The sequence below is a fragment of the Enhydra lutris genome, unplaced genomic scaffold (assembly GCF_002288905.1).
Source record: "Enhydra lutris kenyoni isolate GAN:26980312 unplaced genomic scaffold, ASM228890v2 scaffoldscaffold24, whole genome shotgun sequence".
NCBI lineage: Eukaryota > Metazoa > Chordata > Mammalia > Carnivora > Mustelidae > Enhydra > Enhydra lutris.
The window spans coordinates 18,859,518-18,885,391 of record NW_019154108.1 but is presented as its reverse complement, the minus strand read 5'-3'; the positions used below and the strand labels follow the sequence as shown (position 1 = coordinate 18,885,391).

General features: G+C 36.8%; 1 protein-coding gene across 2 annotated transcripts in view; it reads right to left on the bottom strand.

The window, feature by feature from the left end:
* LOC111150713 (DExH-box helicase 9) overlaps positions 1-25,874 on the bottom strand; it is a 53,547-nt gene that overhangs the window by 14,583 nt on the left and 13,090 nt on the right. The window contains exons 4-15 of one of the 2 annotated variants that reach the window (XM_022508263.1): positions 20,136-20,250; positions 19,048-19,160; positions 18,306-18,454; positions 15,917-15,963; positions 14,052-14,188; positions 13,677-13,766; positions 13,424-13,585; positions 13,198-13,275; positions 12,263-12,454; positions 5,568-5,709; positions 5,045-5,127; positions 2,270-2,426 (exon numbers count right to left, since the gene is read on the bottom strand). In XM_022508263.1, coding sequence (XP_022363971.1) covers positions 2,270-2,426; positions 5,045-5,127; positions 5,568-5,709; positions 12,263-12,454; positions 13,198-13,275; positions 13,424-13,585; positions 13,677-13,766; positions 14,052-14,188; positions 15,917-15,963; positions 18,306-18,454; positions 19,048-19,160; positions 20,136-20,250 — 1,465 coding nt within the window. Of the gene's footprint in view, positions 1-2,269; positions 2,427-5,044; positions 5,128-5,567; positions 5,710-12,262; positions 12,455-13,197; positions 13,276-13,423; positions 13,586-13,676; positions 13,767-14,051; positions 14,189-15,916; positions 15,964-16,787; positions 16,866-18,305; positions 18,455-19,047; positions 19,161-20,135; positions 20,251-25,874 lie in introns of those variants that run through there. The other variant, XM_022508264.1, reaches the window with a different exon arrangement.

Below are 25,874 nucleotides of genomic sequence, written 5' to 3'. Positions count from 1 at the left end.
TCATAACTAGCAAGGAATTCCAGTGATAATTCCAAACTCAGTGTCCCAATCTCTTGAACCTTGAAGGAAGGTGAGGTATCTCTCCTACATGTTCCCACCAAGCAAGACAGGACACCCTCAATATACAATACTCAATCAAACATCTGTGGAATGCCCACAGGATACATGTACTGTGCTATACCCTCCCATGAGGAAAGAAAGATTGTGAATACAGTAATATACCACAGTCCACCCTTCCTCCATCAGGATGTACACATAAAATGGGTTCCCTTTAGTTACAACTCTTACATCAGGAAAGCTGGAGTATCTGCTGATCAATTATATTCCTGGGGTTCTAAGCTAGGCCCAGAAATGTCTCATAATCTATAGTTCTAATGATCTGTAACAATTCCCCTCTATATGCTGAGTCCCAAAGTGCTACTCTTCACATTGTATCAAGGGTACATACAACCAGTACGACTCATCACTGATGATGCTAAACTTGTTCACCTGAAGTGGTGTTTGTCAAGTTCCTCCAAGTTACTACAAACAGTACATACAAGAGTATACATGTATACTCCAAGTCACTGTGAAGTTACTGTTGTTTCTCCCTTTCCATACTCCACAGAAGCACAAGACACTCAAGTGACAGGGAGGTAAGCCTTACTTTTTTAAGGTAAGAGGGAGAGTATCTAATTTTCTTTTGAATTATTCCATACGAGAGATGTGTTTTTTTTTTTTTTTAAGATTTTATTTATTTATTTGACAGAGATCACAAGTAGGCAGAATGGCAGGCAGAGAGAGAGAGAGGAGGAAACAGGCTCCCTGCTGAGCAGAGAGCCCGATGCGGGACTTGATCCCAGGACCCTGGGATCATGACCTGAGCCAAAGGCAGAGGCTTTAACCCACTGAGCCACCCAGGTGCCCTGAGATGTGTCTTTACTACCCATTTATTTATTCAACCACCATATGGATTCATGGATATTTATTTTATCCTTAGGGTTATAATCCATACTATGTTACTTCATTTATTTTTGTTCAAATTATTCCAGCTCTTTCAGGTTGGCTCCTGTGTCCCTCTGTCTACATCACTGTGGTCGGCAGACACAGCTAGAAAATATATGCAAGCATACTCACCCATGTATCCATACATATTTGTAATTATTTCTGTATCTATTCACTTGTAACATGACTTCTTACTGATGTTTCCAGAAGTAATTATATACTACATGGATCATTCAAGCCTTCCCTCCTACTTAGCTATCATCTCTCACTCCAATAATAAACCTGGCTCCACCATTTGCCATCCACTTAATTATTTTTTCAATCTCAATACACATATAAACAGCTTTACAACTGTCAACCCGTACCCTCACAGGATACAACTGCACTGGCTTTTGTTAGAGAGCTCCCCCTAGTTCTGAATTTCAAAAAACAGTATCCTGACATAGCCATTTATCATTTCATACCCACACAGCAAATTTTTTAGCTTATTCTCATGCCCTCAATTTATGGTAGAATTCACTTTTTTAACCAAACTATTAAATGACTATCCTAAAAAAATGATGATAAAATATTCTGAAGTAAAGGTGTGGGGTGCCTCAGTGGCTCAGTCAGTTAAACATCCTATGTGTGGTTTCAGTTCAGGTCACGATGTCTGGGGAGATCAAGCCCCTTATCCTCAGGCTTCTCAGGCTCCGCACTCGGCAGGGAGTCTGCTGCTCGCCCTCTCCCCCACCTGCTCCCCCTGCTCTAGTTGGCCCACGGGTTCCCGCACACTCGTGATCTCTAAAATGCATAAATAAATCTAAAAAGGGGGAAAAATGAAAGTAAAGGAGCTCTTACCTATCAGAAATACTTGATCCTAACGCACTCACCTTAATGTCATTTTAACATATGCCTGCTTTGGCTCTAAGAAAGATTCTCTTGTAATGTGACTCTGGCTGCTTAAACTTTTTAATAGTATTTCCCATAAACATCTACAGGCCATAATGATTTACACATGACAGTATGTAATTCTGAAAAAGTTATCTTTGCTATAAGGAAAAGGCAGGAAACTTACTGGATATGGCAACTCCCCAAGTAATGATGAAACCTGTTCCTGCTCTTCATATTGTACTCACTGCTGCTTAAGTAAAAGCCCAAGAATGCTATGAGGCATTTGATATTCTACCTTGGCCTGTATTTTAAATGTCTTTTGAACTATTACTCCAATTTCCAAGATTAAGAAAATCCCAAATCCAATGCATAAAAGATGTTCACCCTCCCACCCCACCTCCAAACTATTTACCTTGAACTGGGTAAGTCCTCCCATAAACTTCAATGATGGGGCAATTGAAGAAATATTCACAGAACATACTGGTGTCAATAGTAGCAGACATGAGAACAATGCGAACTTCAGGATAAGCCTGAACCACATCACGCAACACTACCAAAAGGAAGTCGGTCTATGAAAAAACACAAATGGAAAAAAAAAAAAAAAACTGCATAAGTTTATGCTAGTAAAAGACTAAACTAAGAGTTTGCTTGTGTTATGCAGAAATCAATGAAACTCAGTTTCTTTGGTGGCTTGCAGAAGTGTAAGGTAAAGGGTTACTGTGGGATTCAGTAGTATTTTTAAGAACAGTTGTAGTCTAATAGCTACAATTTAATAGGGATTAAAAATGAGTGCTACTTAGGTAGGAGGAGAGGAATAAAAAATTAATGAGCGCAAAGAATTCATCTCAAAATTCCCAGTGAAATTTATATTTGTAGTCATACAAATTTTAACTAGGGAAGAGGGAAAGCCAGATAAACCAAAACTCAGTTATCGATCCACCTGAAAAGCTAATCTTAAAAATATTGGAAAGTTTTTATTTGGTTCAAACAAAATAATGGCCAAAACAGTTACAACTTGATAAGATAAAGTACCCATCTACCTACCAAACAACACGAAAGCTGTAACTCCGACTTGTAACTTTTCTTGGCTGTGTGGCCCTCCTGCCCTTTACTGTCTTCCTCAACTAGAGAAAACCATCCTGAATCACCTTACTTAGTCCTTTTCACATACCTTTCCTCTCTCATCTACACAGGTACCTATACTATATATTTATTTCTATCCAGACAGTGCTGTCTAGATGTTTACTTCTATTTTTTCTTCCTTTCATATACCTTTCCTCTCTCATCTATACAAGTGCATATACAATATATATAGTATATAAATATATATATAAATATATATTTATATTGGACAATACTATCAAGATGTTTACTTCTATTTTTTTACTTTTGATGTTGAAAATTGCTTTGGCATTTAAGTCCTTAGTTTATCTAGAACTGATTTTTGTATCTGGATAGGAGGCAAGGTCCAACTGCAATTATTTCCTTATGGTGACCATTTGTTTCCGGCTCAATTTATGGAAGAACCCACTCCCCTTTACCAGTGACCCAACATGCCATCACTCCTATTACCAACACTGCATTCAACACACCATCTGTTCCCACAATGTTTCCACATTCTGAATAATTCAGTGCTCAACCCATGTACTATCTCAATGATTACAACCTTCAATCCCTGTACCATCTCAATTACTATAGCTTTGAATTAAGTCCTGGTATCTGTGAAGCCAAGACAATCCATTCTCTCTTCTCCAGAAATCCTCATTATTTCGGGCCATAAATCTTCCCTGTAAGTATTCATAATCAGCCTATTAAATTCTATGAAAAATCCTGATGGGAATTTGATTAGAACTGCATTCAAACTGGATCAACTTGGGGAGAAGTGGTATCTATAGGGTTGATTTATTCTTAAGTATTCGACCTTCTGACTATTGCAATGTTATCTTTTGAGTTGTTTTCTAGCCGTTTTTAAATAATACATAAAACATAACTGACTTTTGTAATTAACCTTTTCATCCAGCCGCACTGTTCAATATTCCTATTCCCTATTATTTATAATAATTGGTCTCTAAGTTGGACAGGATAAGGCTCATATGAAAGAGAATATAAAAAGTTTCTAAAAGGCATTTTTTCATTTTTCACTGTGAACGGCACATTTACATATACATGACAGACTTCGAAGGAAAGCTGACCAAAATCACTCATTATTTTTAGGAAAATTGTAATTATGATCCATGATGTTTCCAGTAAGATTCGGGATAAACTCTAAAAACACTTGCATGTTGCCATGCTAGTGAAGATAATACTGAAACATTTCATTTTAAGTTAATCAGAGAAAGAACTAGTTTTCAAGAGATTCTGAATGACAAAAAAATTTTACCTCACTGAAAAATTAAATTTCAGATTTTAAAAACTATCTAATAAACCAAATTTTCTTACTCATTTTAGCTCAACCATAAAAGTCAAAGTATAGCTTTTGACATAAAAGTCAAAGTATAGCATATATATAGCTATACAAGTTATTTTCTAAAGAGAAGGTCCTCTAATCAGTGTTTTGAGCAATACAATAGCAGCTTGGTAACAGTCTCAATGACGTACTGCCTATTCAGGGATACCTTTGTTTGGATATGTAAAATACCGGCATAAAAACAAATCATTGCTTTATGCTACCAACCTTTAAACTACACAATTATATAGTAATTGTATACAAACTTCGCCAAAGACCAAAAAAGGGAAGGGTTATGAAATAAATTCTATTTTTTTCCTAATTTGGCATGATTATCATTAACATCTGAAAAGATCAGAGCTTCAAACATCCAGAAAGGTATTACTAATTATGCTGAATTTAAAACTTAAAAAATGTTTCTCAGATTAATCCCCAGTTCAAAGCAAAATGATTAAAATTCTATCAATGATTCAGTCATAAACAGTCCAACTGCTGTATTATGCTACCTCTTACTGATCATTGCAACGATATTCAACAAGAGGACTTTTAGAATTCTGTTCATTTAACTAAGAAAAAAAGGTTTTATTTGCCTTGCCAAAAACAGGTATCCAATATTTGGTGACTAAAGCTCCTGATTTTGATAGAAGATATAAAAACCGGGAAAAGGGAAGACATTCTACTTTGATTTTTTAATTCAGAATATTAACATTAGTACTTTACAGTAACTCTCAAATTACTTACATTTATGTCTCTTTCATGTATTTCATCTACAATTACATGACTGATTCCTCGAATGCCTGCTTCTAATTTTCTTAGGAGCACACCTGGAAAAGGAAATGAACGGAATAACTGGAGATGAGTTTCTATGTTGACTGAAGTAGGGAGGTATAAAAATGTGTAACAAAACAAACATGTAGACAATCAACTACGTTTCAGTTAATATAACCCCAGCATCATTTTAGGGAAGAAATAATAATCTGTATATTTAAATTATTAAAAGGTAACTGTGTTCTGAAACACATCTGTCCAACAAAAAGAGTATTAGAAGACATAACTCTGGTAACATAAGCACATTTTATCTTCTCTAAGCTATAAAAACCAGTGGTAACATAATGTTCTCCATTTAGAGAAAAAGTGCCACAAGTTCTACTGAAACGAAAATTCTCAGACTGGCTCCTAGCCCCTCTGCATTGTTACCAAGGTTCTTCATAAATAATACAATATAAACTCCAAGTCAAAGACCAAAATAAAACAAATTACTTACCGACAGTACAAAACATTATACTGGCATGAGGACGGGGAAGGACTGACTCAAATCGAACACTATAGCCACAGCTTTTTCCAGGCTCTTCTCCTCTCTCATAGGCAACCCGCTCAGCCACAGAAACTGCACTTATTCTCCTGGGCTGAGACAAGAAAGAAAAAAGTGACTCAAAGGTGCAAAATTACAGATACACTTGCTTATTAGGGTTATTGAATTACTGTAGTAAATCTGTCCCACTGTCAGCTCAGCAATCAACACAAAGAATAATAGTAATGATCTTTTTAACAAGCTCCGAAATTTTTTACAATCATAACAAAAAAAATTACCAGTCTATAGTAGACTCTTAAAAATGCTGTTTTTCATATTGTATATAAAACAATTCTCAAGTTTTTATAGAAAGTGTTTTCACCATTGGCCCAAATCTTAATATTCAGAGTAATTGTCCAGTAGGGAAGGTAACAGGGCACTTATCGAAGTTCTTGTAACTGTCTATCAAAGTGAAGGTACATGTTTAAAAAATTTATTTATCTGAGCTGTATAAGTATTAGGAAGGTAAATAAGCTCCTTCTTTGCCATATCTACTATGGTCACCTTTCATTTAATCATTTTATTAACTCAAAAAGGAACTATTCATTGCATATTTGCATCAGGTGCCACAGACAGTGCTAGAGACAGAAAACTAAATGAAATCACTCTTGTTCTTGACGAGCTTATATGGCGAGGAAAACCAGGTGTGCATTACTGTTTCAAGCAATAAATATGCCGAGCCCAAGGGGAATGTTGTTAAGTGTTAGACCTTAATTTTTCTGAAAATAAAATTTTCTGAAGTATTCCATCTTCTTATAGGTACACAAAACAATATTTACTTGGTCCATACTATGACTATTACTATACCCTGAAGGTATAGATATGGAGGTACATGCAGATTTATAAAGACTGAATGTTTCTAAGTTGCCTTGCATTTGATTTTGCCAAGAAGTTTTTTTTTTTTTTTTTTTTTTAAAGATTTTATTTATTTATTTGACAGACAGAGATCACAAGTAGGCAGAGAGGCAGGCAGAGAGAGAGGAGGAAGCAGGCTCCCTGCTGAGCAGAGAGCCCGATGCGGGGCTCGATCCCAGGACCTTGGGATCATGACCTGAGCTGAAGGCAGAGGCTTTAACCCACTGAGCCACCCAGGCGCCCCGCCAAGAAGTTCTTGATGACAGGTTGTACTTTAGTTCCTTGCTCGAGAAAACTTTTTCTGAGTTTCATATATAAATACCACTATGATATCATCCCAGCTTATGACATGACTATTTAGGAAATCAGAGACAAATAACCACCTTAAAAGAGTACAAAACAAAACCTCAGTAACTTCACTAAAGCTGTTTTTTTTTTTTTTTGAATCAATATAAAACATGATTTATTAATTTTTATATCCCTAATTTAAGGTCCTGTAGGGTATGGGGCTAGCAGCAAATATAGGTAAGTATACAATCACCTAGTTTTTATATGTATCTTGTCCACAAAGGTAAGAGATTAAAAGATGTCCTCCTGAACACATGGTATTGAGTTTTCCCGAGCTTATACTCTGGTTTATGTGCCTTGACTTGCTGAGCTATGCTAGCTTTTACTGACCACTACTGACCTGTACTCTGCACCTCACTGTGAATAAGTGTTACATGAAGAACTGACCTCTGGATTTAGCCCTTAAGAGGAGAGTTCAACTACATTCTTACATCAGGAAATGTAAAAATGATATTCCACTAAATGTACAAAATACTGCATTTTCTGGGACTTTTTAAGAAGTTCACTGCTTTCTACAAACAGATAAATTCTTTAAAAAAATTTTTTTTATTTGAGAGAGAAGCAGACGCCAGCTGAACAGGGAGCCCAATGCAGGGCTATGACTTGAGCTGAAGGCAGAATTTCAACAGACTGAACCACCCAGGCATACTAAACAATAAATTCCTGACACCACTCCTACCTCCTTGCTCTATTTTTGTCTTTCCTAAAGTTTTCAACATTCCTACTAAGTAGCTGGCTTCTAGATGAATTTCTAATCTATGAGATTATCTGACTCTTAGGAGGTATATTCATATGCTCTTGGGTATACAGGGATTGCTTTTACCTCCTTAGGGCTATTTTCAGGTCTACGATCTTTATACAGTTTCCAGCCTCCTAAAATGACTATGGACAGCAGATGACATATTCCCTAAGCAGTACGTATTATAGTTCTTAACTCTATATGGCCCCCAAACACAACTGTCTTAAGAGACTCAAGAAAGCCACCCATGATAGAGGTTACAAATTAACATAGAAGGTTTAAAACAACCATCTTCAGAAGTACTATGGGTCACATTTTCTTGAATAGACACACAAATCAATATCAAGATGACTACTCTTTCAAACACCCGAAGAAACAAATAACCTCACAATCTTCTTCCCATATTTCTGTATGCTTCTGACTTCCCAGCTTCCATTATCCTCAATAGCCCTGACTTTAAAACAAAAACCCATTTAAACTACATACTTAAGATATACAACATAGAATACTATGCACCCATTAAAAGAAATGAAATCTTGCCATTTGCAACAATGTTCATGGAACTAGAGGGTATTACACTGAGCGAAATAAATCAATCAGAGAAAGACAATTATCGTTATCATCTCTCTGGTAAGAGGAATTTGAGAGGCAGGATGGGGGGTTTGGGAGTTAGGGAAGGAAAAAATGAAACAAGATGGGATCAGGAGGGAGACAAACCATAAGAGACTCTCAATCTCACAAACAAACTGAGGATTGCTGGGGGGTGGGGGGGTAGGGAGAGGGTGGTTGGGTTATGGACACTGGGGAGGGTATGTGCTGAGTGCTGTGAAATGTGTAAGCCTGATATTCACAGAACTGTACCCCTGTAACATATATTAATAAAAATAACTAAAAAAAAAAAACAAACTACATACTGAAGAAAAACATTTCTTTTATTCAAAAATAATTAGATGGGATTTTTCCTGAGGTGAGTATAGCAAAGTGCATAAAAGTTAAAATATGTATACCATCTGACCCAGTAATTCCATGTTTACAAATTCCAATGAAATAATCAAATGAGTATATAAGGATGTATGTACAAGTGTGTTCATCTCAGCATATGTAATACCAAGATATTAGAAACAATCTTTAAAAAGCTCCATCATTTAATAACATGCATAAAATGGAAAATTATTAAGTTATTATAGAATTATATTGTTGCTCTACCACAGTATACTGTTACACAAAGAGGACAGATTAAGATGGTATACATATAGTATACATCAAGTCTGAAAGGATAAAGATCTAAGAAAAAATGTTTACTTCTGGATGATGAGCTCTTGACTTAGCTTTGCTTTTAAAATTTACTCTATTTTCTAATTATCCCCCAGTAGGCACACATTACTTTTAGTTAGAAAAAAGCAGTTAAAAATAATCTTCAAATTTTCATAATCCTTGGCTCATTACAAATATTCACAGGATAGGCACGTTGTGTGGGAAAACACTGCTCAACATAGATTACTGATGAATGTTTAAACATTTCTGATTGTATGCCACTTGATAGCCTACGAAGAAGGTGCTCTACTTATCCCTTGAATTATTTATCCCCTTTCTCTCGCTGTGCTTCAGTAACTGTTTTACATACTGTCCCACAGTGAATAAATACAAGGCAAGGTTCACCGGCAAAACATCTTTTACCTATACCTGCAGATCTACCTTTCCACATACGGCTTCACTATTCCTCTCTTTATTTATAGAGTATAGTGATAAGTGATCCAGTGTAAGTGATAAAGTTAGGAGTCATGGTTTAAGCCATTCTGTTTTTTTTTTTTTTAAGATTTTATTTATTTATTTGACAGAGAGAGAGAGAGAGATCTCAAGTAGGCAGAGAGGCAGGTGGGGGATGGGGGGCAGGTCCCCTGCAGAGCCGAGAACCCAATGTGGGGCTCAATCCCAGGACCCAGAGACCAGACCTGAGCCGAAGGCAGAGGCTTAACCCACTGAGCCATCCAGGTGCCCCTAAGCCATTCTGTTTTATGTATTATGGACTAGAAGTCCATAATAACTCTTAGCTTGTGCTCTATGACTGGAGATACCACATATAAACCAGGCACAGAGAAACCTAGGTAACGTCTTCATGTGTTTCCTATAAATGGCTAAGTGGGAGAAAAAAAAGAGACAACAGTGATATTGCTACAAAAATTATTAATGTTATCTAAGATTGACTTAACAGAATACTATGTATTTTTTAACTTTTTTTTTTTAAAGGATTTTATGTATTTGAGCAGGGGAGGGGGAGAACGTGCACAAGTGGGAGCGGGAGGGCAGAGGGAAAGGGAGAAGCAGACTCCCCACTTGGCAGGGACCCCAGGATCATGACTGAGCCGAAGGTAGACACTTAACTAGCTGCCCGGGTGCCCTTCAAGTACTTTGTATTATTAAAAAAAATTTAAGAATATTAAAAACTATATCCTACAATGACCAATCAATATGCTCAGGCCCATCTTTTATATTCCAGGTAGGATGTCAATGCATTCAAATGTGGTTAACAATCTTAGACCCTATCTTCAGGGCTGAACTACAGATGTTTGTAAGACAAAGGAAACATAGTACATACTTCTAAAGACATCACGGGAAAAAGGTATCAGACTGGTTTTGGGACAAGCACTAAGACAAAGATTCATTATGACAGTTCAAAGTCATTCGTCCAAAATCAGAAAACAAGCTACATTCCCATACCAATGGAAATTTTCAAGCATAAGTTAAGTGACCACCTATTATGAACATTCTACCCAGAGAAAAAAGATGGAACAATTCTCTGAAGTATCTTTCAATTTCATAAAGGAGTGAAGTATCTTTCACTTCACAAAGGAGTAAAATTAAAAGAGGACTAAGTGAAAGCTGTTTTTATATGCAAAGAAATAAAATAACATTTGACCCACATTCCACCCTTTATCTCACTGCTTATATCTGTTACAGCCTATGCATCAAAACCTGTGCATTTCACAGATAAAACCACTGGAAATGTCCAAATTATCTGGGAAAGGACACATTCTAGTAAGCAAATTATACAAAGTTTAAGACTGTAATACAAAAGCCTATTTTGTCTAGAACACATAAAAGCGATCTTTGGTAGATTAACTTGGCTTTGATATCAGATGGCTAGTGAAAAAAACACTTCACTTGAGCAGGAAGTGATTTTATTCTACTCATGACATGTGAACAACTTCTGAGTGAGAACACAGGTTTTCAGCTCATATTCTCTTCCTATACGACTGAACTGTTTTTGAGATTAAAAGTGGAGAGTGATAGCAAGAAGGGAGTACAGAGCAGAACTCAAGACTCCTCTTCTGAACGATAGACATTCCTGAAAAATACACCTCCTATAAGACAGGTAGGCATTAAGAGCAAGGATATCAACAACAACAAAACAAAAACAAACAAACAAAACAAAAACAAAAAAAACAAACCCAAACCCAAACAACAACAAAAAAAGAGTAAGGACATTTTATTGGTCACAGTACTTGGGATTGGAACTTTCACCATGAGGCAAAGGATTCATAACGAGTTTTGGGAGTGGGAAGAACAATCAAAGAACGTTTTGAGAAGAAGAAAGCTAAGGGTCCTTTCTCAGAAAAATGTAGACCTATCATATTTTTAAAGACTAAGATAGCACTGATTTTAAATGCAATGTTCATTCCCTCAGTAATGTTTTTTTAGGCCAAAAAACCCAACTGTCACATCAAACATAGACACCGATGAAAAGATCTACCTCAATTTCAGAAATTTTAAAAAATATGGTTTGTATATATATACATAAATGTACAGGCACAAACAATTTTTGCTATTTTGAGGTTCACTACTCCTCCCCAAGATCAATTATGTGCCCCAGGTTAAGAATCTCTAAGTCAAGGTCTGAGGCAGACTGACAGGTGGTATCTGGCTTCTATGCAATGGTCTCTATCTAGGTGCCCAAGTAGAGGGTTAGAGCTGATGGAAACTGTTTTAACTGAGAAGGCTTGGAAGCGCTAATTAGCTTCTCCCTAAGCTCTGGGACAAACTCACAGGCATCACTTATTGCTGGTAAGGTAATACAGTATAGTAGCTAAAAGGAAGAATTCCAAAGACAAATTGTTTGGTTTTGAATCCCAGTTCCACTACTTCCTGTGTTAGTAACTTGGGCAATTTGTTTAACTCTTTGTGCCTTAATTTAATGAAACAGAAATATTAAATAAAATATTATGCACATCTTAGAGCCATAATAAACTTTACATGTGTTTAAAAAATACCAACTGTTTAAAACAGAACCTGGCATACGTTAAGCATTCAGTTAGTCAACGATTAACTGTTTTGTTAGCTTCCCTCTTGCTCTGAGTATTAAGGTAAGATGGAGAGGACCAAGATTTGCATGTGAACCTGGGAAGAAAGTATTCTCAGTCTTGTCTGATTCTAGGCTCGAAGACTCCCTTTAGCCCAGACAAAAAGAATCACCCACATGGTTCAGTTCAGCTTATCAGTGAAGGAAATTAGAACAAGACTTAAATTTTTTTTTTAAAATTTTAAAGAGACTAATGTGGCTACAAATGGGAGTTAATCGAAGAATTAGAAATAACCTGACGTCTAGGTGTTTCCACTTCTCAATCGACCAACACCAGACATACACCTTGTAAGCTGGCTTACTACTTACCTGAGTTACCACAATGTTACATTCTGCGGCTCGGTCATTCTGGATGAAGTCATCTAGAATGAACTGTGGAACTTGTGTGGTTTTTCCACATCCAGTAGCGCCTCGGATAATGACAACTGAATTTTGACTAATTGCTTCCAGAATTTCACTTTCAAATTTCTTCACAGGCAGCAACTCTCTCTCCTGTAAGATCTATATATTTTTTTTTAATTAATTTTTTGAGAAAACGAGAGAGAGAGGAGGGGAGGGACAGAGGGAGAGAATCTTAAGTAGATTCACACTGAGCACAGAGCCCGACACAGGGTTCAGTCTCAAGACCACGAGCTCATGATCCAAACTAAAACCAAGAGTCAGATGGCCAACCAGGTGAGCCACCTGGGTACCCCTAAGATCTGTTTTAGGAAAGCTCCATGGCAGTCCAAGTTTTACCAACACATACATTAGGAGCAACTGTCTTTATCCTTAAAAAATTTCTCATCTCTATAAAAACATTTCTTTCCACTGACTTCATACTCAAAATATATTTTTGCATAAAACAACGTACATTTCTATCTCTAAAAGACTGCTTCTCTTCACTGAATTTCTGAAGAATCTATCTTGTGACCTTGTCCACACTCTTGTTTTCCTCTTTTCTCCCTGGACGTTCCATATACAGTCCCCTTCTTACAACATTTTAATGCTATTGTACTCAAAAAATAGTCAAATATGCCCCCTCCAAAAGTTACTACTCGAATCTCTCTATTTACATTAAGTAAGAATCCCAGGCCCTTAACTTAAAATAATTATCCTCAGAGGTGACTACAATTAGAGGTTTGATAAGTACTTTTGGATCCACTTCCTAGAAAGGGCAAAATATATTATTCACTGTTCTTCTGCCCACACCTAGAAAGTTCTAAAGCTCTGGGCACCATTTGTCTAAATAATTCATGACTTACTGCTGGCAAATCATGATCCTGTTCCAACTGGTACATTAACTCATTCTTGAGGTCCATACTTATTTGTTCTGGAGTAGCCTGTAAAATGAGAAGGCAACAGTCAGTCAAACAAATGGACGTAACTTAGCTTCACATTGTAAACATTTTTAAAAATCTGGACATCTTAATGAAATATATTCAAAAATAAAACACAAGAGTCTGAGCTCAAAAACAATGTTGCACTCACATAAGCCAGAGGCCCCTCATCAATGTTGCTACTAGTCCAAGGATTCCAATTGGATTGTGGAGGTGACCAAGGAACCACACCCATTTGGTTTTGTCGCTGGGATGGCTCAAAGTGAGCCAATTTGCCAAGGTTCAGTACGACAGGCATAAAAGGATCATCAGGCTATTAAAAAATAAGAAAAAAAAAAATACCAGTTGCTTGTTGGACTACAAATTTTTAATACAAAGGTGTACTAAATTAACTGTATGCTTACCGGGGGCACGATCTCAAGATTTAGCTCCTGAATGATGTTTTGCAGCTGATGTTCTAAATCTTGTGAGAGGTTAACTTTGTAAGGCTCCACCTACAGGAAAAGGACAGCCATGAAAATTATGCAACATACACATGAAAACTACTCAAATCTACTATAGCAGGATTAAGAGCATGTAGTGTACAATATTCTTAAAGTCAACGAGTCAGTTCATCCTCGATCTTTAAGAATGACTAATGATTACTCATTGTCCACTCTATCATGCCGTAGAGATGATTTTCCTTTCTGAAGGTAAGATAACTTCTTTAGTCAAATACTAATCAAAAGCTAAACTGAATCTTAAAATATCCCCCTGGGCTACTAAGTATAAAGACTCACTGTTTCTCCTTCTTTCTTCTTTGTAAGTCCAGAGTAAGCTTCAATTACTCCAAGATGGTAGAGTTGTCTGACAAGTGACAGGGCACAGGACTGGGCTGCCAGTTTTTTGTTTGATCCATGTTCACGTGCGAAAATCCCTGTAATTTAAGTTCAGGATTACTAAAAAGGAAAGGATAAATCATCCAACTAAAGAAACATCTCATCATAGGCAACTAGGGGCTTAGATACAAAAGTGCCCCTGAACTACAGAGTATGTTATACTCTAAGTTCTTTTTCACATTAACTGCTAACCAAAAGCAATTCCACAAACAGCTTATCAAATTAAATAACCATCTTGATTACAAGCAGATACTAAGACACAGACAAATCATTATAAAAGCAGAAAACCTATTTCAACCAAGCTGTCATTATCATCACCTAGTGTTAAAATAAAGAAAGAAAATGCAGTTTAACTTTTGAAAAGCAAAACAAGGAAAGAAATGAACATGGGTCCAAAGTGGTTACTGAGTGCCAAGAATTGGCAATCTTCTACAAAGAATCAGATACTAAATAATTTAGGCTTGGCAGGCCACACATACTGTCACAGCCACCCAACTCTGCCTAGCATGAAAGCATCCAGAGACAACACATAAACTAGGGTTTTACAAACTATGGGCCCAGGAACTGAGAATGGCTTCCATGTTTTTAAAAGGTTGTAAAAAATAAGACAAAAATAACAATGGGTTATGTACATGTGACCTGCAAAGCTTAAAATATTTACCATCTGGCCTTTTACCAAAGTGTGCCACTAGCCCCTGACATCAACAAACAAGTGTAGCTGTGTTCTAATAAAATTTTGTTTTATGAAACAGGTAGTGGGCTGTATTTGGTCAGAGGCCTATAATTTGGGGATCCTGGCACCAGACTGAAGCCAGCAACTACTCAAATTCTTAAAGAAAATGCCAATACCAAGTCTCTTTTCTAGTATCATTCAGCTTGACGAGTAGACAAGGTAAGAAAGGGGAACAGATACTTTTAGGCCTACTAGCCAATTCAGTCAAATTAATTTTGAAGGTCAGATCAACAGCACAAGTTGGACTGCCTTTATCCTCTTCCCTTAACATCCCGTCTACTCAAAGTCTAACTTATTTTTAAAGTCTAGGATAAAAAAATTCAACACCAGCTCTTAATGATTCATTTGAAGATTTGATTTTATGAGGAAAATCTTTCATATACTATAAATTTAAATCCTTAGGTATTAGTTGCAGAATTCTCAAACTGAAAAGAATCTTAAAGCTGTTCCTCTCAATTTGCAGATAAGTTAACAGGGTCCTAGCAATGTTAGTGACAAAACCAGTAAGCTAGTTCCTTACTTTCAAGCGTAACACACTGCCCGCTTTAAACTTATTAAAAATAGAGAATACGTACAATTTTATCTTTGCCTTTTTATTTCCCTTATGAATACCCCCAATCCATTCCTGTTTCCTCAAGGTAACTTTTTCACCTCTTCTTGTCTCTAAGATTCTTAAATGCTACACATCCACCTTGGGGCTTCAAATGCTATCATCTACTCTACATCTACTCTACTTCCTAAATTTCACCTAACTCCCTGAACAAATTTATGTAGAGAAAAAAAAAAAATGTTTTGGAGCTCTCTGACTGGCAAACTCCTGAGCAGCCTACCACCTCTTACTCTTTGAAATATAATACTAGTATGATCCTTTTTTTTTTTCACCTGCAAACTGGGAAATTAGGCCCTCTAATTCATATAATTACTAATATTCTAAAATACCCTTTCAATTAATAAAGACTATATATGTGGCTGAAAACTTTAATGTATTACTCCACTATATAAGACAGAGTATCAGGAAAGCAGTAACACTTACTTCTGCCCAGCTGCTTGATATAAATGGTCATTTCTGCAATAAAGCTCCTGTAACAACACATACAAAACAAGGTTAGGAATTTTACTGTTAGAAATTACTAAATCCAGGACTCCCAAATCAGGCAGGCTTTCCAACTGCTTAGGCAAGTCACAGCAAAAAGCCACTGTAAACACTTATTTCTGTTCAATCCTAGAACGAATCAAGTATATGTGAACTTCAAATACTGTACAACATGGTACGAGACAACTATAATCAAAGTTGACAGGCCAACTGTTCACGAAAAGAAAATGTTAAGGTTTTAGATTCTGTGTTTACGTACTCCAGAGGTTGCGGTCTCAACAGCTAGAACACATTCAATGAAAAGGAATTTTCCACTTGGCCTGGGGCCAAAAAACACCACAGGCCCCAAATTCTTTAAATTATAGTTGTGATTATTTTAAGATCGCTTTGCATGGGCCACTCACTAATGACTTCAATCTGCTAAGATAAGCTAAATACAGGCACGCATGCACACATACACATGAACATACGAACACTATGCATGTATCTGTGGCTCCTGAGGCAGGGGTCTGGTATCTGCCTGCAGTTGGAAGCAGCCCTTGATAACAAAAAACTTAGCTTATTTGTATCACACTTACTTAAACCAGGGAACAAAATATTTTTAGAAATTAGAGCTCAAATGGCTAGCAGATTCTAGGGGATGAATTTAGTTTCAATAAAACAAAAACTGTCCTTTGAAAACTATATGCTTTCTGATCCTTCCACCGCTCAGGTACATTCTAGCCTTGACTTTGTGCTGTGAATAAAAGGTTAGGTAAGGCTTAAGAAAAAATAAATGTTAGACTCCTTCCTATACCTCTTGTGAACTGACCTTCAGGCACAGGGGCTTCAGGGGTCAAAGGCCACTGGCTTTCAGGGGAACAACATCCACCCTTTCATTAATGACACCGATGACAGTATGTTTCTCAGCCAGGCTTAAAGTCAGCACTCAATCTCATTCTCCTCCACCTAGGGGAACAGCGACACCAGAAATCAGTTTACAATAGTCTTCCATGTGATTGCTTAGTTCAGCCTAAGCAGCAGCACATGTGTGTATGAACACAGACCTCTGGTGTTGCTGGCTGTTATGCCTTTAAATAAAGGACATACAAGGAGATGCTGTCCTAGCTCCCCCAATTGTCTTTGCCTCCCTCATTGTCATATCCTGAATTCTTCAATGCTTTTTCTATCAAGAGTCAATGATAAGATATTGGTATCAAAACATGTTTATAACAAGCTTCAGAGACATTTTATTTGTTCTTAAAGTCACCAAGTGCTCCTAATAAGCTTAATCAGTTCAGAAGAACAAAATATTAAAGAAAAATAAACAAATGGATCCTTTATAACCTCCAAGGGTTTTTAAAAATCTGATGTCAAATTAAGTATTTGAGAATTCAGGACTGAACAAACAGGAAGCAGGGGGAACCATGCTCTGAACATCATTTTGACCACAGTATTTAAGTTTTATTTTAGTAATAATTGTTTTAGGATTACTAGATGCATCGAAGGGAGAACACTGATTTTCAAGGAAAATACTTTTAATGTATTTTGAATAATTTATTTCATATAAATAAAGGACAGCAAATTAAATCATCCAGAAGGTTTCCACTATAGCCTTCTTTCTCTTCCAATAAAAATATAGTGCCCCCAGAAGCGTCTAATCCGTATGAGCCTTCCTGGGAGTAATAATTACTACACCCTGGAATGCTCTCAGGAAGAATAGCAAGCAGGCTGAGAAACATACTGTCAACTGTTACAAGACCTCCCTTTATGTTCAGTTTTACATATTTAACAGAACAAAAGTAAGCTAATTAACTCACATACAAAGACTAAAGCTATCCTTCAGCTTTACAATAAGCCCTTCAACACCTCAAAAGGACTCTTAAGAGCTGGCAACTTTCAAAGCAAAAGGAAAATCTGGATCTAGATGCAATGCCCTCTACCTCAGACTTTAGAAGACAAGTATCTAACATGACCCATTAAAGAAATAATCCTTATAACTACTTCAACAATACCACACTGAATAAACTCACCACCTCAGGCTGCTTTTTAAATCAGGGATAAACCACCACTTGAAGCTATGATTTTTGCCTCTCAGATACAAATGAGAACCTTAGAAGTCTAGCAACACAAACAGCAGACTTTCACAGAACTTCTAAAATCCGCCTTGTAAATGAAAATCATGGTAAACTACTAATTACCAATCAATGATACTTTTTCTTATGCAAAGTATCTTCACAATTCAATGCTAATCCACAAACTGAATCAGGTAACACATACAAAAATAGAACAACGACTATACAAAACAATCCTAACTTACTACAGAAGGAAAAGACTGAAACAAGCAAACCTGTTGTGATCAGGACCCACTTGGGTGTACTTATATTCTCCTTGGATCTTCTCCTTTTGGAAATACTGGTTCAGACGAGCCTTAGCATTTTCCAACGTCCAGTTTCCATGAAGCCCAGCATTTAAATCCACTTCTTCTGACTCTAAAGTCTGTTGAATCAATGATAATTTGGCTGCATTACTTTTAGTTATGCATATCTAAGGTTCAGAAATTTATTAAAAATACCTTCTTTGTACCATCCTTTATAATAAAAAACTATTTTTAATGCTTCTATTCCTAGTTAAATTGAGCAGAATTAGTTTTTGCTGCATCTGGTGATCCCATTGTACAAACAAGTTATTAGATAATGTATTGTATATTTAAATTATTCCTAAGAAACCCTGACAAATCTTGTGTCAGCTTTAACACTTTAAATATATTAAGTGGAAAAATAAGCTTTTCTATGAAGACATTTTTAAGTGCTCGTGAAATAAGGTTTACTAAGGTAATTACAATTTCCTGTAACACAGATGAGGACACATTCTACCACAAGAAAAATACCCGTTTTGTTTCACAGGCAATTCTAGAGACCAGATTTAATGGGTAGCTTAGGTTTATGTTGTCTTGTGTGAATAAGTAGCCTCAAACAATGACTTAGAAGAATCACCAAATTATTAAGCTGTGAATATCTTAAGTCTTGCAGTGAACCAGGTAGTAAGGGACAATCATGGGTATGTCACAAAGGGTGATATGATAGCCTTACCGCTTGTACTTCTTGTTCCTCCTTTCTTGAATAATAATCCTTCAAGTTGGCCCCTCGATCCCAGGTGGGCCCGGGAGGACCATAGCCAGAGGCCCCAATTCCAGAATTATTTTCTGTAAGGAAAGAAAATAATTGTTCTCTTAATGAATCGAACTGTAGGAAGAACCTAAATATTTTAAAGATTATTTTTAGATTTTGGCATTCTGGTAACTAGAAAGCCCAAGTTTCAATTATTTAGAAATGTGCCCCAAATCTTCATGACTTTCTTGAAAAGTGTTTCATGACTGAAATATAGGTCTAAATTGATAATCTCAAGGCTGGTATGTAGAGGGGAGCTAGCAGCAATGATCATAAGTGACTGACAATCTAGCACACATTTTTAAGTTGATTAAACTTGATAACTGATTAAATTTGTTCAAACTGCTTCTTTCCTAAATAGGACCTTGAGAGAAACCTGTTAGCACTAGTGATAAGGATAAGAAGCTGAAAAGGTCTAAGAAAATGTTGAACTTTGGTAAGAAAGCAGAGTAACTAAAGATACTAATACTGCCTGATTATTAAATCTACTGAGTCTATGACATGCTTTTTAAAAAATTTATTCCTCACAACAATCTTATGAAATAAATACTACTGTTAATCTCATTTCATAAATACTGGATCTAAGACTTAAGTAACCAAGATCCAAATTAATCTATCCTATACTGGGGCAGACCAAGAAAAGCTTTGATAATATATAGAATTCAGTAACACCTTGGATGCACAAGGTGTACGTCTACAATATATTTGGTAGAAATAAGTTAGAAACAAGAAAGAGCAGTAAATAAGACCCTTAATCAAATGTTCTAGCCCTAGTGCAAAATCTATCCAGAAATAAAAATTAGTAAAAGCTAATGAAAGTAAGGAATTAAGCTACATTACACTTCGTAAGAGAAATCACTGTTGGTATTTGCAAATTTATGAAGGCCCTGGGTTGTCTCAACATTAAGAGTTCACTGTAGTTATCTTCCTATCCAAATGAGAAAGAGATGAAGACCAAGAAGGATCACATGTATCTTACCGCATCATACACACACAATCAAACCCCTTACCTGCTTTAAGAGCCAAGTGTGGAGGAAGAGGCCCTCCCATGGTTGTGGGTAAACCTCCACCAGGAGTTGCTGTGCCGTCAGGTGTGTCAGTAAGTGGGGGTGGAGGAGGTGCTACCTGCGAGAGGAAACATCAAGGCAGGATCAGTAATTTTACCCTCACAGGGACTAGCACATGTTCTTATACTTAGAGATGCCCATGTGTGACCCGTTCTTAACCCCGTAATATTAACATCTTTGTTTTCAATGTTTATAAACTATTATGCTCTTACTTGAGGCAGAAAAGAATAAGGGTAGTAAAAATTACTCATACTTCTCCACCTGGAGATTTTATATGTGTAATGTGTAAGCAAATACAGTTTTCCACAAAAAGTGGGGTTGGTTTATGGTGTATAGTTAACGTTTTTCCACTTAGTAGCTTTATAAATACATCCCACATTCAAGAAGGATCTGTTAGGAACCTTCTATAGAGTAAACACTGTTCTGGGTACTAAGAATAAAATGAACAAGAGACAGATATTCTGTACTTAGAGCTATATTCAAATAGCTATATTATAATTCTTACAGAACTAAAAAATGAATAAACACATAATATGTCAAGTATGATACACTACTACAGAAAAAAAATGAAGCAGAAGAGAGAAATAGGGGACTGTGCAAAATCACTATTTAAATAAAGTGAACTGGCAAAACCATACTCGTAAGTGAAGAGAGATATGGAAAAGTGAGGAGAACAATGAAGAGTACGAAGAGGAGATATTTCCAAAGAGAATGCCACGTCCAAGATGTAAAATAGTGTACATCTACTTTAAAAAAAAAGATTTATCTGAGAGAACACGCTAGAGGTGAGGGAACGCACATGCACACACCTGTAAGGATGAGCGGGGGGGAAGGCAGAGGAGAGGGAGAAGCAGCCTCCCCACGGAGCAGGGAGCCCCATGTGGGGGCTCTATGACCTGAGCTAAAGGCAGATGCTTAACTGACTGAGCCACCCAGGCATTCCACATCTTCTACTTCTTTAAAGATTAATAATCTACATGAATTTTAATAACTTATTACTCCACTGTATGGATGTAGTACATATAACTAGCAATACCATGTTGATGAACATTTAGCTTGTAGCCAATCTTAAATTATAAAACACTGCCATAAACCCTCTGTACTTTACTTTGGCTTATTCTTTTCAGGAAAGATTTGCCCAAGTGAAATTCCTGGGTCAAAAGGCATCAACATTTTCTTTTTTTTTTTTTTTTAAGATTCTATTTGTCAGAGACAGTACAAGCAGAGGGAGCAGGAGACAGGAAGAGAGAGAGAAGCAGGCTCCCTGCTCAGTGGGAGGATGCCAGGACCCTAGAATCATGACATAAACCAAAGGCAGCCGCTTAACCAACTGACCCACCAAGGCGCCCCATCTCAAAGGCTTTTGATCACAGTACTCTCCTCTCCAAAAACTATCAATGACTCCTTCCTGATCAGAAGACAGTCTCCAGCCTGCCCATGGCCTTTCTATCACTTATGGTACTCAGCACAGTGGCCCAGATACTCAAATTCAGTTAACCTGACAAAAGCCACACAGGTAAGGATCTAAACACCTAATTCTTCTTCTTTCCAGGCCTAATGAATGTTTCCAAGCTCATTTTCCTTTTACCCACCTACAGTTTAATTTAATTATTTCTTGAGTATCTTGTTGTACATACTGAGCTTGGGAGTTGGAGCTACTAAAACGAAGAGACTCTGTGACAGAGGAAGGGGGAACCTTCAATTTTCTGCCTACCACTACAAACTCAATTTTAGGAGTAGCATGTCTGTTGCCTTGCTGGCCTCCATGAAGGTAGTATCTCTTCTACCTCAAGCTAATTCAGCCCAAGATTTAAATCACATCACTTCCTACTTCACTCTTTGTCATACAAGTTGTAAATAATTTCTGTTGTCCTTTTTCTTTTTTCACTTTGTAAATGCTTATTGCCCAAAAAGGCATTTTGTTTTTGCTTCTGTAATCCAATCTAGTTTCTGCCTGTGATATCTACCAAAAAATGGCCTTTCCTGTCCAGGACCTGTTCTGCATTATTTTCATGTATTTCATTTTGGAGATAGTATCATGTAAATATAATTACTATAATTTACAATAACTAAAATTCTTTATTAATATGCAGATCAGCTACTACTTTAAACTTTTTAAAATTCTTCTTGGCTATTTTTCAGCAATTATTTTTCTTAATTAACTTTTTTTTTTTTAAGATTTTATTTATTTGAAAAAAAAAAAAAAAGATTTTATTTATTTGAGAGAGTGAATGAGAGCAAGAGAGAAGGAGCAAAGGAGAGGCAGAAGCAAACTCCACAATGAGTAGGGAGCCCGATACAGGACAAGATCCCAGGACCCTGGGACCATGACCTGAGCCAAAGGCAGAGGCTTTTATTTTTTATTTTTTATTTTTTTAAAGATTTTATTTATTTATTTGTCAGAGAGAGAGAGAGGGAGAGAGAGCAAGCACTGGCAGACAGAATGGCAGGCAGAGGCAGAGGGAGAAGCAGGCTCCCCGCTGAGCAAGGAGCCCGATGTGGGACTCGATCCCAGGACACTGGGATCATGACCTGAGCCGAAGGCAGCTGCCTAACCAACTGAGCCACCCAGGCGTCCCAAGGCAGAGGCTTTTAAACCACTGAGCCACCCAGGCACCCCACAAACTATATACTCTTAAAATTCTTTGTAATTTTCATTATTACAGTGAATAGGATTTTTTCCTTTTCTTTATAATATTTACACTTCATTTTTCCCTCTTATATTACATATCCCTCTTATTTTTTTATTTACAGCATTGGTGGTGATATGATTGGTCTTAACTTTACAGAAATTCCCCTAGTTCAATGCATCTCAAACTATCTGCAATGAAGAATTATATGTGCACCATATTACTTTTCTTTCCCCTAATCCACTGGAAACAATTTCTGTACAAAAACTCCATTAATATTTCTAAATGTGCATGCATTTATGTATTTATGACCACCTAACATTTTGAACATCATTGCTCTATGACCTGCTTTTAGTACAGTGTTTAATATCTTTTAAATTATTTTTTAAAAGTTTATTTTTAAGGTACCTCTACACCCAAATGGGGCTCAAACTCAGCACCCCGAGATCAAGAGTTGTATGGTCCATCAACTCAGCCAGCCAGGCACACCTTTTTTTTTTTTTTTTTTTTTTGATGATACTTTCAACATGTCAAGAGGTACTTTTCTACTCCACTTCCTAAGTACTTTATTGGTAATAAGTATTTAATTTTATCAAAATTTAAAAAAAAGATTTATGAAAGACTGCACTCATGCACCCATGAACTGGGGGGAGGGGTACAGGGAGAGGGAGAAGCAGACTCCCTGCTGAGCATGGAGCCCCATGTGGGGCTGGGGCTTGATCCCAGGACCCTGAGATCATGACCAGAGCAGAAGGGAGATGCTTAACTGACTGAGCCACCCAAGCACCCCTCAAATCCTTTTTTTAAACCTCTATTAAGTCAAGCACTGAGTAGACAGGTACTTTTCTCTTAACTCATTAACATGACACAGCAAGAAAGATTACCAGGTTTTGCTTCAGATTTGCTGGAGGTATTATAAGAGAACGGCATGTGCACCATATTACTTCTCTAAAATATTAAAAGATTCGGAATTCTCAAATCTATCTTACCACATGAGTTTTTGATACAGGACTATGAATCTACAGTTATTTACAATTTTCTTAGACTTGGGATAGACTATGTTTTACACTTACTTAAGATTTTTACTCATCAATTTTATTTTTAATTCTACAATTTCTCATTTTATCTCTATTAATTTCTTCCTGTTCAGTTTTATTTTCCTGAGTTGAAAATTACCAGTTAAAAAAAGAAAATAACCCATTTACTAATCTAAAAAACTATTTCTTGTGCAGTAATGAAAGTATTTGATATTTCCTTTGACTAAATGACAATTCCTTTGGCCTTCCAGAGTTCTGACATTGTTACCTAAATAGTCCATAATTTTTAATTTTCATTTAGAACCAATGTTTAAATTTCCTAATGTTTAGGATTTTTTGCTACTTTCTCACATTACAATCTTAGTTGTGTCAATATACACATTAGCATTTCTAATATTAGGTAGATAGGTAGATACTGTGAACTAGTATTTGTCTTTTCTGCTTTCTTCCTTGAAGTTTACTTTGATATTAACACTGCTACTCTTATTTTATACTTCATTTGCCTGGTATAGCTTTACTCATGTCTTTCCTTTCAATCTTTCTGATGGAAAGATTTTATACAGATAACATGTAAGATGAAGCACAGTGCTCTTCCAAGGTTAGGACTGTGAAGGCAAAGTACAGCTTATACTATAGGGATAGTCCCAATAGCCAAATCCCAGAAAAAACAAAACTAAACAAAACTGTGGGCAACACTAGTGATGACTTGTCCTTCTTTCTACCACCTTGCCCACTCCAGGTCCAAAATCCTGTTCTATCTACCTCATTCTCTTCTGCCATGAACAACTTCTTCGTCTTGAGGTGTATGAATGGGATAACTTCCTGGTTTTCAGTGACATTAGGTATTATTTGTCTCCCCAAAATCAGTATTTTGAAATCCTAAACTCCAATGTGATAGTATTAGGAGGTGGGGCCTTTGGAAAGCTATTAGGTCACGAGGGTGGGGCCCCATAAAAGGAAATGGTGGCTTAAAAAAAAGAGAGTTCTCCTACCTTTTCCACCTTGTGAGGATATAGTGAGAGCCTTTCATGAACCAGGAAGTGTGCACTCACCAGACACTAGATCAGCCAGAACCTCGATCTTACACTTTCCAGCCTCCTGGAGCATGAAAATGTTTCTGTTGTTTATAAGCCACCCAGTCTATGGTCCTTTGTGACAGCAGCCTGAACTAAACAGGGAGGATTTTCTTTTTCATATTTCTTGATCAATTAAAGATGAAGGTAGAGGCAAAGAGGGTATTAACCACCTGCCTCCAGACACTTTGTGGAACAGCCCCAGCCAGCTCGGTCTCCGTGAGGGCTGCACATCCCCTGTGGAGAAGGGCCAGTGCCACCTTATTAAAAGGGCATATTCTGCCCACTACCTTCAAGATCAAGAGATGTAGCTGACTTTCCGAACACAAAGAAACAGACACAGAGGTAGGCAAAATGAGGACACAGAGGAGTATGTCACAAATGAAACAGGAGGAAACCACAGCAAGAAACATAAACAAAACAGATATAAGTAGCATGTCTGATCGAGACTTTAAAGTAATGATCATAAAGATACTCAATGATTAAAAAAAAAAAAAGATACCCAATGAACTTGAGAAAAGAGTGGAGGACATCAATGAGAACCCTTTAAGAAAGATAGAAAACATAAAGAACCAAGCAGAGATGAAGAACACAATAAATGAAATTAAAAATACACTTGATGGTGCTCGCTTCGGCAGGACATATACTAAAGATACACTTGATGGAATAAATAGGCTGGAAGAAGCAGAGGAACAAATCAATGAACAAGAAGACAGAGTAATGCAAAGTAATCAAGGAGAACAAATGAGCGAAAAAAGTATTATGCAAAATGAGGACAGACTCAGGGAACTCAGTGACTTCATCAAGCATAAATAACATTCACATTACAGGGATCCCAGAAGAAGAGAGAGAAAAGGGGGCAGAAAATTTACTTGAAGAAATAACAGCTAAAAACTTTCCTAATCTGGGAAAGGCAACAGATATCTAGATGCAGAAGACACA